This window comes from Rhinopithecus roxellana, chromosome 2 (genome assembly GCF_007565055.1).
Source record: "Rhinopithecus roxellana isolate Shanxi Qingling chromosome 2, ASM756505v1, whole genome shotgun sequence".
In the NCBI taxonomy this organism is placed as follows: Eukaryota; Metazoa; Chordata; class Mammalia; order Primates; family Cercopithecidae; genus Rhinopithecus; species Rhinopithecus roxellana.
Window position 1 is genome coordinate 129,680,307 of NC_044550.1, and position 13,093 is coordinate 129,693,399.

General features: G+C 46.0%; 1 protein-coding gene across 1 annotated transcript in view; it reads right to left on the reverse strand.

Moving 5' to 3' along the window:
* The window catches only part of POLN (DNA polymerase nu), a 167,305-nt gene that overhangs the window by 134,877 nt on the left and 19,335 nt on the right, over positions 1–13,093 (reverse strand). The window contains exon 4 of the mRNA XM_030920310.1: positions 1,806–1,885. Within this exon, the coding sequence (XP_030776170.1) occupies positions 1,806–1,885 (80 nt within the window). The remainder of the gene's footprint in view (positions 1–1,805; positions 1,886–13,093) is intronic.

A 13,093-nucleotide genomic window follows, 5' to 3' on the forward strand; every position in this document is an offset into this window, starting at 1 on the left:
AAGGCAGGAGGATTGCTTGAGCCCAGGAGTTTGAGGCCAGCCCAGGCAACATGGTGAAACCCTGCCTCTACCAAAAATACAAAAATTAGCTGGGCAATGATAGTGTGTGCCTCTAGTGTCAGCTACTTGGGAGGCTGAGTTGGGAGGATCACTTGAGTCCAGGACTCAATTAATTAGCTGGGCATGGTGGTGGAGGTAGAGGTGGAAATTGCAATAAGCTGTGATCACACCACTGCACTCCACCCTGGGCAACAGAGTGAGGGGCTGTCTCGAACAAACAAACAAAAACAACAAAATTATTTTGAGAGAAAGGGAGCAAAAAGTTTGCAGACCCCTGCCTTCGGGATCCAAGGAGCACAGTTTGTTCACCATTGAGAGATACAATTCCCATTCATTTACAGAGGGAAGAAGAGAAGAGTCCTTCTCTGTGGAAGATGCCTCTTCCCTCCACTCAAAGGGCAGATAATCATCCTATGAACCCAGGGACAAATAATTATCCCATCAACCCAAGAGACAGGTCCTATTATCTCACTTTACTATAGGGAGTCTAGGTTTAAATTTAGTTAGCTTGGGACTTGAACACAGGTAGTTTACTCCAAAGTCCATTCTCTTAAACATTATGTTGCCTCTACCACTTTCATACACAAGTATGAAAGTCTTTGGTGATACCACCTTTTCTTTTTTTTGAGACAGAGTCTCGTTCTGTCGCCCAGGCTGGAGTGCAGTGGAGCGATCTCAGCTCACTGCAAGCTCCGCCTCCCGGGTTGACGCCATTCTCCTGCCTCAGCCTCCCAAGTAGCTGGGACTACAGGCGCCCGCCACCACGCCTGGCTAATTTTTGTATATTTAGTAGAGATGAGGTTTCACCATGTTAGCCAGGATGGTCTCGATCTCCTGACCTCATGATCCGCCGCCTCGGCCTCCCAAAGTGCTGGGATTACAGGTGTGAGCCACCGCGCCCGGCCACAACCTCTTCTTATATCTCGTCTCTAGCCCATACCACATAACGCACCCATTGTGAATGTTATATCCCTGCCTTTCTGAACTTCTATTATTTCCACTACCCAAAGTTCCAAGCTTTCTTCCCTTATCTGAAAATGTTCTCAATGTCCTGCCCCTACTCCCTTAAAGGTGGGGATCTTTTTATTTTTTATTTCTATTTTTTAGAGACTGAGTCTTGCTCTGTTGCCCAGGCTGGAGTGCTGTGGTGCAATCACAGCTCACTGCAGCCTCAAACTCCTTGGCTCAAGTGATCCTCCAGCCTCAGCCTCCTGAGTAGTTGGGACTATAGGAGCAGGCCACCATGCTCAGTTAATTTTTTTTTTTTTTTGTATTATTTTTTGTAGAGACAGAGTCTCCTTATGGTGTCCAAGCTGGTCTCAAATTCCTGGCCTCCAGTGATCCACCCTGCTCAGCTTCCCAATGTGCTAGGATTACGTGAGCCACTGCATCCAGCCTAGGTTGATCAACTCCTAATCATCCAATAGATCTCAACTCAGATATAATTTTCATACTTCAGAAAGACATCCCTGATTCTTCTCCTCAACACCCAGAAGGGCAAAATGAAATAGCACAAAACTGAGTTAGATGTCCCTCCTATTGTCCCAGAGCACTCTGAACTTACTTCTCTCATGGCACTTACTTGCCCCTCCCCACATCCAAATTAAACTATAAGCTCTTGGAGAGCAAGAACACCCTTTTTTTTTTTTTAGGTGTTGTATCTACAGTGCTTAGCACATAGTAGAACATCTGTTGAACAAATGAGTGTTATCTGTTTAAAATTACTCATATTTGCAATGATTTACCCTTTTTTCTGGTGATCGATTCTTCCCATCTTCAAGTTGTACTGAATACTTAACACTGGACTTGTTTATCACTTCTGTAGCTTTTAAAAACAACAAAAAAAGAAACATAGGGCATTAAAGAAACACTAATATCTAAGTAATACAGTTAACACTGAAATAACCTCTATAATCATGCTTATTTATTCATTATTAACTTACTTAAAACAATGTAATAAAATTCACAAGTAAAATGCTTAGTACCACTGCAATAAATATTTATGTAAAGTACCTTCACGTTAACTGAAGATAGCTCTATATAATCATAAAACATTTATTAAAAATCATTATTTGGCATTTGCATTTGAATACATGACTCTAAAAACCTAAGGTCAACATTTATAGAAACCTTAAAAGTATTATTAAAGGTTTGGGGAAATTCTTAGACTGAATACTGCAGTGAAGCAGTTAAAGGTTCAGTAAAACATCATTAAAACAAGCTTCTAATTTACATTTTTGTCTTAATTTCAATAAGCCTGGGCTGAACAGTAAGTGACAGAACCAGGATCTAACCCCAGGCAATATGATTTGGGAGTCTGTGCTCTTAACCACTGTGACATACATTTCCTCTGCAGGAAAAATAACAACCTAAAAATGCAAATGGGAAAAATATTCCACTTACAATATAAAAACATTATACTTAGAATAAACACAACAAAAAAAGATACAAGGTTCTCAATGATGAAAATGTAAAATCTTATTAAATGGCATAAAAAAAGATCTGTACAAATTAAAAGACACAGCATTAGGATATATATCACAAAATGTTTAATTCTTCCAAATTTAAGGCAATTCCAACTGAAGACCCTACAGGGATATTTTAATTTAATAAATAATTTCAAAGTACAAAGAGACAAGAAATGTAAGCTTAGGCCAGGTGCGGTGACTCACGCCTGTAGTCTCAGCACTTTGGGAGGCCGAGGCGGGTGGATCACCTGAGGTCAGAAGCTCAAAACCAGTTTGGCCAACATGGTGAAACCCCGCCTCTACTAAAAATACAAAAATTAGCCAGGTGTGGTGGCAAGCGCCTGCAATCCCAGCTACTTGGGAGGCTGAGGCAGGAGAATTGCTTAAACCCAGGAAACGGAGGTTGCAGTGACCTGAGATCGTGCCACTGCGCTCAAACCTGGGTGATAGGGCAAGACTCCATCTTGGGGGAAAAAAAAAAAAAAAGTAAGCTTAAAAAGAAAAAACAAAAGAGACAGAAAAGACCTCTAGAACAGAACAGACAACCCAGAGACTGATCCCAAGACTTTATATACAACAAAGATAGTATTCCAATTCAATAGAAAAGGATAGATCAATTAATAGGGCTGGTATAACTAGCACCACATCAAAAAGAAAATAAATGCATTGGGAAAACTATTTGGAACAAAAATGACAAAGAGTTAATTGCTATATATACAACAAGTTATCATACATTTACAAATAAGACAAACAATTCAACAGAAAAATGAACAAAGAATAGGAAGAGGCAATACACAAACAGAAAACCCAAACAGGAAACGAATACAATACTCAGGGAAATGCAAATTAACTATAACTGAAAACGGAGGGGAAGAGGTAGTCTCATGTATTGCTGGTAAAAATGTAAATAGACTCTTTCTAGAAGGCAAACTGTCAAGACTTATTAAAATTAATAATGCGTACATCACTCTTGGAAATTGGGAGGAGTGGGTCACAGGGAGCTTAACATGGGCCTCTGGGAATGCTAGTGATGTTTCCTGAACTGGGTGTGGGTTTGTGAAATTTTGACCTAAACTTAACTTAGGATATGTGTGCTGTTTTTTATATATATATACACATATACATATACAATATATATATACACACGTATCTATATATACCTCAGCCATATATATATATGAGAGAGAGAGTGTGTTCTTGCCTCAACAAAAACAGAAAATAATATCAATCATCTAACCAAATAATCTCACTCTTGGCTGTTTCACAGAAATATATGCAACAGTAAACAGGTTTAAACCAAAACATTTATAGCAGTATTGCTCATGATGGCAAAAGACTGAAAATAAAGTAGATACCAATCAGAAGAAAACTGAGGAATAAATTACATAATATCCACATCATGAAATACATAGCCACTAAAAAGAATGACCTTGTTAAAACATAGATTGCAGGGGGGAAAATGACTCCATCTATAGTGATTGACTGAAGATGATGACCTTATTTTTAAAAATAATGACCAAATCTCCCCACTTATGTACACGAAGATGTTATGCACGTAACACTGGCACAGGTCGGGTCCCCTGGGAGACCACCTCTGTGATGAAGGCTTGCATTTGAAAAGGTGATTGGAGAGTGAAGGAGGCACAACCCAACCAAGGAAGACGATGGCTAAGATGCAGTCACTCAAAGGTCTGCCCTGGGCTGAGCACAGTCCTGCAGAGGTGTCTCCCAGTGGGTCAAGGCAGCTGGGTTTTTATACCCCTGCACAAACTAGTCACTGGACCAGTCACTCCTGGGGAAGGGGTGGGCCCTTGAGCAAAGAAGTTCTTTGCAGCCAGGCAATTGGGGAGGGGCTGTCCCAGGAGCAGGGACAGTGCTTCAGTACTAAAGGGGCATCCATGGGCACCACAGTGCTCGCTACAGTCCACACTGTGCTGCTCATAGCCACTTGCTTCAGAGACGTTCTGGGAGCAGCTCCTGTAGGATTCTGGTGGGCCTTTTCCTGGGGAAATTTAAAAAGGGAAGGTACTGGGATGAACTACATCTTGTTGCTGCAGCTGGCCTCGAGGTTGCAAATTACATTCATCTCCCCCCTCTACTGCCCATGCTAGGGTTCATCCTCACCCTTGCCTATCTCCTCTACTGCTCTAGGTGGCTTAGCTTACTCGATCAGGTAACCCAAACCCTCATCCCTGAGAGGTAAGCCCCTGGCCACCATGCCCTTCTCTGGCCATAGCCCCTGCATTTGCCATCAAATTTGGGCAGGGGACCATGAGGTGGCCAATCACATCACCTGGGTGCATCTCTGCCCCCAGTGTGGTGGCAAGCGTGGTGGTAGCCAGGTGTGGTGGCAGTAACAGTTCTACCTCCACCTGATGCCCATGGTCAGTCACCCCAGAAGATGGAAATTACATTCCTTGCCAGCCAGTCTCTTGGCACGAGGAGCTCGAAATAACCAGGCAGCAGCCAGAGCTGGAAATTAAATGGCATTCTTCATTTGCCCCTGCTGGAAAGGTTTTCCCTTTGAGAATCAAGACCTTTAAACCTTAAGAACCCAAAGGAGTGTGGGGGAGAAATACAGATTTCTAAGTGGGTCACTGGGAGTGATGAGTTTCACCTTTTGGTTCCCAGACCCATTTATCCCACAAACCAAGGACACTGTACCACGTACTGGTCAGTGATTTGCAGTGCAGACTGCACCCTGGAGGTGACTGCTTCATCGCAGGTGTCACCTCCAGGCTGCCCACGAGGTGAGCTGTGCCTTCCACAGACCATCCTATCCTGCTGCTCCATCAGGCTGGCAGCTTCTTGGTGTGTGGCTGTGAGGGAGCCAGTGGGTCCCATTCTCATGTGCCCACTGCTGCAGTTCCTTGGCTGTGTGCAGGATTCTGTGGATCAAACACTCTGTGAAACTTGGGTGACGGAGCTGACTCAATCCATGAGAACGGGAAAGGCAAACCCATGCCTATAACATGTGTTGGTTCCAGCCAAGATGAATCACTGTACCTTCTAGGGCACAAGGGGTTCAGTGTTGTCAAATGACTGTTTCCCTCCAAGGAAGGTGCAACTGGGGACTCAGTGTTTGGCCTTTCTTGTTGGAAGACTGGATGTTCAGCAGAGAAATAGCTAGGTCAGCTCTGGTGAGGGGGAGCCCCATGCTATGGGCCATGCACAGCATCTACCCACCCCATGATTACTCCATGAGAGAGCCCAGTGTGCCAGCATGGGCAGAGCAGATGGCAGAGGCTAGTAGATGTCAACTGGCTAAGTCATCCTATTAATGTGCTGGTTTGGTGTGTCCTCATGGTGAATGTTCTCGGGTGGGATGTACTTCATGTCTGTTCCCACAGATCCCTCCACATGCCTTACTCCAGGAAGCCCCTGATCTTCCAATCTTTCTTATTCCAGGTACCTGAGCAACCCATCAAGCTACTAACCATTGCCCAAGAGTTCCAAATGTGTTAACATTGGGGCCACTTCTCCTTCCACACCAAGTAGTCAAGGGCACCACCCAACGTTCTACCCATTGGGTTTCCCTTGAGCGCTGTCGTCCAGGGCTGCCTAAATCAGGCTGTTCAGAGCCCACCCACCATGAACCAAGCTCGAACTTTTCCTGCCTCCATCAGCTGGTCTTAAGACTGCCCCCTTTAGAAGTACCAGTGCCAGCACTGATGATGTCATGGGTTCTGGGCCACACGAGAAGCTTGGTTGTGCCTGCTTGTACCTAGCACTAAATGAGCCACTTCCAACTTGCAATGGACAGCTGCACGCTCACCTCTCCGTGGGTCTGACAGAACCAGCTCATGCTGGCAGTTCTGGCTCATGGTCACTTGATGTCACCATGGCCTCACGCTCCATCCCTACGAGGGCCCAGTAGCATGACAGCTTTGTTTTTGAAAAATTTATAATTCTTTTCTGCAAATAGCATTGCCTTGCTCCAGAGTTCTAGGAGGTCTGCATTGAGATCTTCCTGCTGGGGCTTTGCCTTAAGCCTCACATGGCATCTTTCCCCACTACAGATACCTCTAACATCACAAGGTCTGTTGGGTTGGAAGTCCAAGTAGCTGGGCCACTTGCTTCACAGCCTAGGCCTCTTATAGGATGCTTTCCTATCCAGTATTCCCAATGTAGAATATGCTGCCTCCACTCCCTAAATCCAGAGATGGCTATCACGTGTTACGTTTCACTCTTAATGGTTAATATGGTTAACCACGTTGCAGGATGACTCCACCAGTTGACATCTTCATTCTTAATGCTTCATTCTTAAAAATGCAGTAATTTTGCCAGGTGTTCACTTGTAGTCCCAGCTATTTGGGAGACTGAAGCAGATCACTTTGATCCCAAGAGTTTGAGGACAGCCTGAGCAATATAGTGAGACCCAGTCTCTTGAAAAAAAAAAAAAAAAAAAAAAAAAAAAAGGTGGCTGGGCTCGGTGGCTCACGCCTGTAATCCCAGCACTTTGGGAGGCCAAGGTAGGCAGATCACCTAAAGTCGGGAGTTCGAGACCAGCCTGACCAACATGGAGAAAGCCTATCTCTACTAACAACAACAACAAAAATTAGCCAGGCATGGTGGCGCATCCCCGTGATCCCAGCTACTTGGAAGGCTGAGGCAGGAGAATCGCTTGAACCTGGGGGACAGAGGTTGTGCTGAGCTGAGATCGCGCCATTGCACTCCAGCCTGGGCAACAAGAGTGAAACTCTGTCTTAAAAAAAAAAAAAAAGGGCACTGATTTGTCCTTTACTTGCAAGGGGATATCCTACCTATCCCTCAGACCACCAAACTTCCAAAAACTTCCTGGTTGTGGTGGGTCCCAGAATATCTGTGGGCTTATCTCCCATGTGTTGGACAGCAAGACAGCTAACAAACTTGCCATTTCTTGCTCATGCTGATCGGCATGATGTCATCAAAACAGTGGATGGCTGGATAACATAGCACTGGGGCAAGGGGCAAATTTATATTGTCCATTCAGAGTGAGTACTTCTGCAGGGATGGAAAAGAACGCGTTCACCAAATCAATAATTGCATTTCGTATACCTGAGGTCTTGTTAATTGCATACGCCACATCCAGGCCACCGGCTGTGATTAGGGCTATAACTTGGTCAGAACTATTTGTGGTGTCAACTGTTATTCTCCAGGATCTGACTTCTATGAACACCTACCTGGTGAATTAAATGAATATATGACAGGGACCACCCTGTGCCCTGAATCCTGTAGGTGTTTAAGGATGGCACTAACTTCTGCCATTTCTCCTGGGTTGCCATATTGCTATACTAATTCACTATCTTTGCTGGGAAGGCAGTTTCAGCGTCATCCACTTGAGCTTACTCACTATGAGAGCTCTCATCCTCAGGCCAAGGAGCCAGTACCTGAGGGTTCTTCCAACAGTCTGTTCACTCCAAATAACATTTGGGGACTTGGAAAATGGCTTCAGAGTGAGCCCTCCCATTATGGTGTCATCTGGGCCAAGGTTCCATTGATTGCTTGAGTCCTCGTGCCTCTGACAGAGAAACCATGATGATACTTTAGGTCTCCAGGCATCAATATCATATGAATGTTTCAGTATCCCCCTCTCCCATGTATAAGTTCTCAGAGTAAATGGCCACAGGTTTCCCTGGGGGAAAGACAGGAGGAATAGCTGCCATATACACTTGCTATGGTGTTGCACAGTCCTTCCTCCTGGGGACCTGGCCTCTCCTTCAGTCAGTTCCAGGTCTGAAGTCACTTTATGAGAACTGTGCCTACCCTGCTTCTGACAGACACCACCACCTGGCCTCTATGTCAGGATTCTGTCTCCCTCACTGTTATCAGGAGGCATCTCCTTTTTTTTTTTTTTTTTTTGAGACGGAGTCTCGCTCTGTCCCTCGGGCTGGAGTGCAGTGGCCGGATCTCAGCTCACTGCAAGCTCCGCCTCCCGGGTTTACGCCATTCTCCTGCCTCAGCCTCCCGAGTAGCTGGGACTACAGGCGCCCGCCACCTCGCCCGGCTAGTTTTTTTTATTTTTTTCACAGTGTTAGCCAGGATGGTCTCGATCTCCTGACCTCGTGATCCGCCCGTCTCGGCCTCCCAAAGTGCTGGGATTACAGGCTTGAGCCACCGCGCCCGGCCGAGGCATCTCCTATTATCATCCCTGGTCTATAGAGGACACCACTGAGATTCTCAGTGAAGCCGATGCTCCCTACTCCCTCATCAGTTTTCATTATTGCTTCGGTAAATACAGCATCCAGAGCACCCTTCTGCAGAACACTGTTACCTGCTGAGTTTCCCAGCCCTCCACAATATGGACATTCTAGCATGTCCACCTCTCCTGGCTTTTCATGCCTTCTTTTACATCTGCCCTGGCAGTTCTAACATTTCTACTTCACTTAGTGTGAACCCTCTCCTACAAGGAACTAAAAGTCATCCTAGCAGTATGTTGGCACCACCTCTTGGAATCTTCATCGGGTTGTCAAATCCAGTGTCTCTGAAGTGATCCTGCATCAATAAACTCTCCCTTACCCAACCTTAGAGTTCCACCTGCCTTAATCCAGTACCCTCAGACCCAGCCCACCCATAGGTACTCTCCCAGGCCTGCATTTATGACCAGTTAGGTCCTGCAGTTCCTTGGGAGTAGAATCTCTTTCGTCCCTGTGCCAGTTATCAACGTACTGCCTCTCAGCTACAAATTCACCCCTCACCACACTGCCTGCCCTACAGAAAATACACCTCCTTTGCCACCTGGCACAATGTTAAGCTCTGTCAGCAGAGGGTGCTAGAGGGACGCTGCCAGAGAAGAGGCCTCTGGCTGCTGTGCTTTGCTGTCCTTTCTTCTTGCTCCTGCAGCTCTTAGCCAGTGTACCAGACACCCACGAGCAGCCCCACTGGCCACTTCCCAGCTACTTCCACAGACATTCTAGCCAGCCCTTCAGCAAGTTTCAGACGATCCCCGTGGGCAGCTTCCTACTGAGTTTCACAGGCACCCCTACCAACTTCTCAGTGAGTTCGGTGATACCCCATAGGTGGGTTCCCACTTGCCAGACTGACTCCAGCACGTCAGCCAACTTCTTGGCCACCAGGTGGGCGACATCCACAACCTCTTGACAGTCTGAATCTCAGCCTTGAGGGGGGAGATTCTGCTAAACTTGTCCCTTCCTTCAGCACCCCACTTCAGCCATAGAGGAGGAAGCTGCTCCCTGTGTCTGCTATTGCGGGATTCTTTAGAATTTTCTCTAAAGCTATTCCTGGTAGCTAATCCTACTAGTTAGTAATGACTTAAACATTCCCTGTTCAAATTACTCTATGGTTTCTGTCCCCTGACTGGACTGCAACAGGCCCAGTACTTTTTGGCTGGGTTATTTTGTGACTTAATGACCAGGAGAGGAGGAGGGGGCAGCAAAAAAGAAAAAGCCTGAAGAATACATTTATGAATCTTTTCACAGTTCCATATGAAATGACATATGTATGCGTGTGTGTAACTATACAAAAAGATCTGGGGAATTATGAACGTTGTTTAGTTTTTCTGTTTCTCCCTCCCCACCCCAAAAACTTTTCCTAAAGTACTATAAAATAATGAGGGAGCATGTCTTATTTTTCAAGACAGAAGCTCTCCATTGTTTTCAAGCAAAGCTGCGGGCAGGGGGTGGGGGGGAGCGCTCAGGGTGGGGCCATTTCTGCAGGTCTCAGAGGTATCTGATACTCAAGATTTATTTTTTTTTTTTTTTTTTTTTTTTTTTTTTTTTTTTTTTTTGAGACGGAGTCTCGCTCTGTCACCCAGGCTGGAGTGCTGTGGCCGGATCTCAGCTCACTGCAAGCTCCGCCTCCCAGGTTCACGCCATTCTCCTGCCTCAGCCTCCCGAGTAGCTGGGACTACAGGCGCCGCCACCTCGCCCGGCTAGTTTTTTGTAGTTTTTAGTAGAGACGGGGTTTCACCATGTTAGCCAGGATGGTCTCGATCTCCTGACCTCGTGATCCGCCCGTCTCGGCCTCCCAAAGTGCTGGGATTACAGGGTTGAGCCACCGCGCCCGGCCTCAAGATTTATTTTTTAAATAAAATTTATTACAATTTATTATTTTTTTTTTTGAAACAGGGTCTCACTCTGTTACCCAGGCTGGAGTGCAGTGGCACAATCTCAGCTCCCTGCAACCTCCACCTCCCAAGCTCAAGTGACAATCCCCCTTCCTCAGCCATCCAAATAGCTGGGATTACAGCCACCCAGACAGCTGGGATTATGTGCCATCATGCCCCACTAATTTTTTGTAGAGATGAGTGTGAAAGGAAAATAAATCTTGGGAACCCCAAGTCACTAAGTTAAAGGGAAAAGTCACAGTGGGAACTGCTTATGGCAAACATGCCTCTCCATTCTATTCAAAGTCAAATTCTATCTGAGGTTCACCTGAGACAAATAGGGATCTGATTGCTTCCTCTCCCCTGTTGTTTATGTAAAAATAAAGACTCACTAAATTGTGTATTCAGTGGAAGGCTGATCAAGCACTCAAAAGAATGCAACCTTTTGTCTCTTATCTACTTGTTTGTTTGTTTTTGAAACAGAGTCTCATTTGAAACAGAGTCTCATTCTATCCTCCAGGCTGGAGTGCAGCGGTGCAATCTTGGCTCACTGCAACCTCCGTCTCCGGGTTCAAGCAATTCTCCCGCCTCATCCTCCCAAGTAGCTGGGATTACAGGCACCTGCCACCATGCCCGGCTAATTTTCGATTTTTAGTAGAGACAGGGTTTCACCACATTGGCCAGTCTGGTCTTGAACTCCTGAACTCAAGGGATTCACCTGCCTTGGCCTCCCAAAATACTGGGATTACAGGGGTGAGCTATCACACCTGGCCCCTCTTATCTAATTCTAACCTGGAAGCCCCCACTTCGCATTGTCCTGCCTTACCAGACCGAACCAATTACGTCTTACACATATTGATGTCTCATGTCTTCCTAAAATGTACAAAAGCAAAGTACCCCCAACCACCTTGGGCACATGTCTCAGGACTTCCTAAGGCTGTCACAGGCATGTCCTTAACCTAGGCAAAATAAACTTTCTAAATTGAGACCTGCCTGACATTTTGCATTCACACGGGTTTCGCCATGTTGCCCAAGCTGGTCTGATACTCAAGATTTTTTTTTTCTTGGCTCCCTGTGGTATTTCAATCAAGATTTAAATATACCAATCCAAAGGTTCTCATCCTGTATCTCAGGGTCTGCTCTCTCTTTCTTCAGATCAAGACCTTAATCTTGACCAGGTGGGGGTGGCTCATGCCTATAATACCAGCACTTTGGTAGGCCAAGACAGATGTCTTGAGCCCAGGAATTCGAGACCAAACTAGGCAACGTGGTGAAACCCCATGTGTACTTAAAAAACAAACAAACAAACAAAAAAACTAACAGGGTGTGGTGGTGCGCACCTGTAGTCCCAGCTACTTGGGACAATCACCTGAGCCCTGGAGGCGGAGGTTAAAGTGAACCGGATCGGGCCTCCAGCCTAGGTATCACCAAAAAAAAACCAACAAAAAAACAAAACAAAACAAAAAAACCCCTAGCACACCACCAGGGCTGAAAATTCAAGTTTCTCTGAAGCAATCAGGACTAAGTCTTGGGTCTATGGCTACAGGCTGTCTCTTTATAGGCTGCCCAGGAAGCCCTCTGGCTTTCACGTTTAGCCTTTAATTGCTTATCACCCTCGGCCTTTTTTTGTATTTTTCCATAGGATCTATTATTCCCAGCCACAGCCATCCAATTCTATTGTCTTCAACTGCCTTGTACTTCTCAGATGTGCAGTACTGTCCCAGCTGGAGCAGCTGCTCCCACTGGTAAGCCAGACAAACCCACCTTGAGCCAAAGTCTTCTCGCTCTTGCCGACCCAGGCTGGAGTGCGGAGGCGCGATTTCGGCTCACTGCAAGCTCCACCTCCTGGGTTCACGCCATTCTCCTGTTTCAGCCTCCCGAGTGGCTTGGACTACAGGCGCCCGCCACCACGCCTGGCTATTTTTTTGTATTTTTAGTAGAGACGGGATTTCACTGTGTTAGCCAGGATGGTCTCTATCTCCTGACCTCGTTATCCACCCGTCTCGGCCTCCCAAAGTGCTGGGATTAACAGGTGTGAGCCACCGCACTCAGCTGAGCCAAACTTTTAACTCCACTACTACCATCTGTATTCCACCCACAACTTGTGATGAGGTCATCAGTGTCAGCTCACCTGCGGGAGACCAAACTCCAAAATCACATGTCTACTTTCTCAGACAACTGCCACCAACTGTAGCAGATCAGGTTCCCTGAGACTGAGATTTGTCAGCAGAAAGTTTACTGGGGAGTGGTCTTGGAGATTAGAAGAATTGAGCCTGCAGAAGCTGAAATGTGATACATTGCAACAAATGCCTCAGCCAATGCCACCTGACAAGCAGGGTTGGCACAGATATATATAAGCTATAATTACAGTCACGTGGGATATGTTCTGAGAAACGCATCATTAGGTGACTTCACTGTTACGAAAACATCACAGATCAAGGGTCCCCAACCCCTGAGTGGAGGACCAGTACCTGTTTGTAGTATTAGGAACCAGGCCACACAGCAGGAGGTGAGCAGCAGG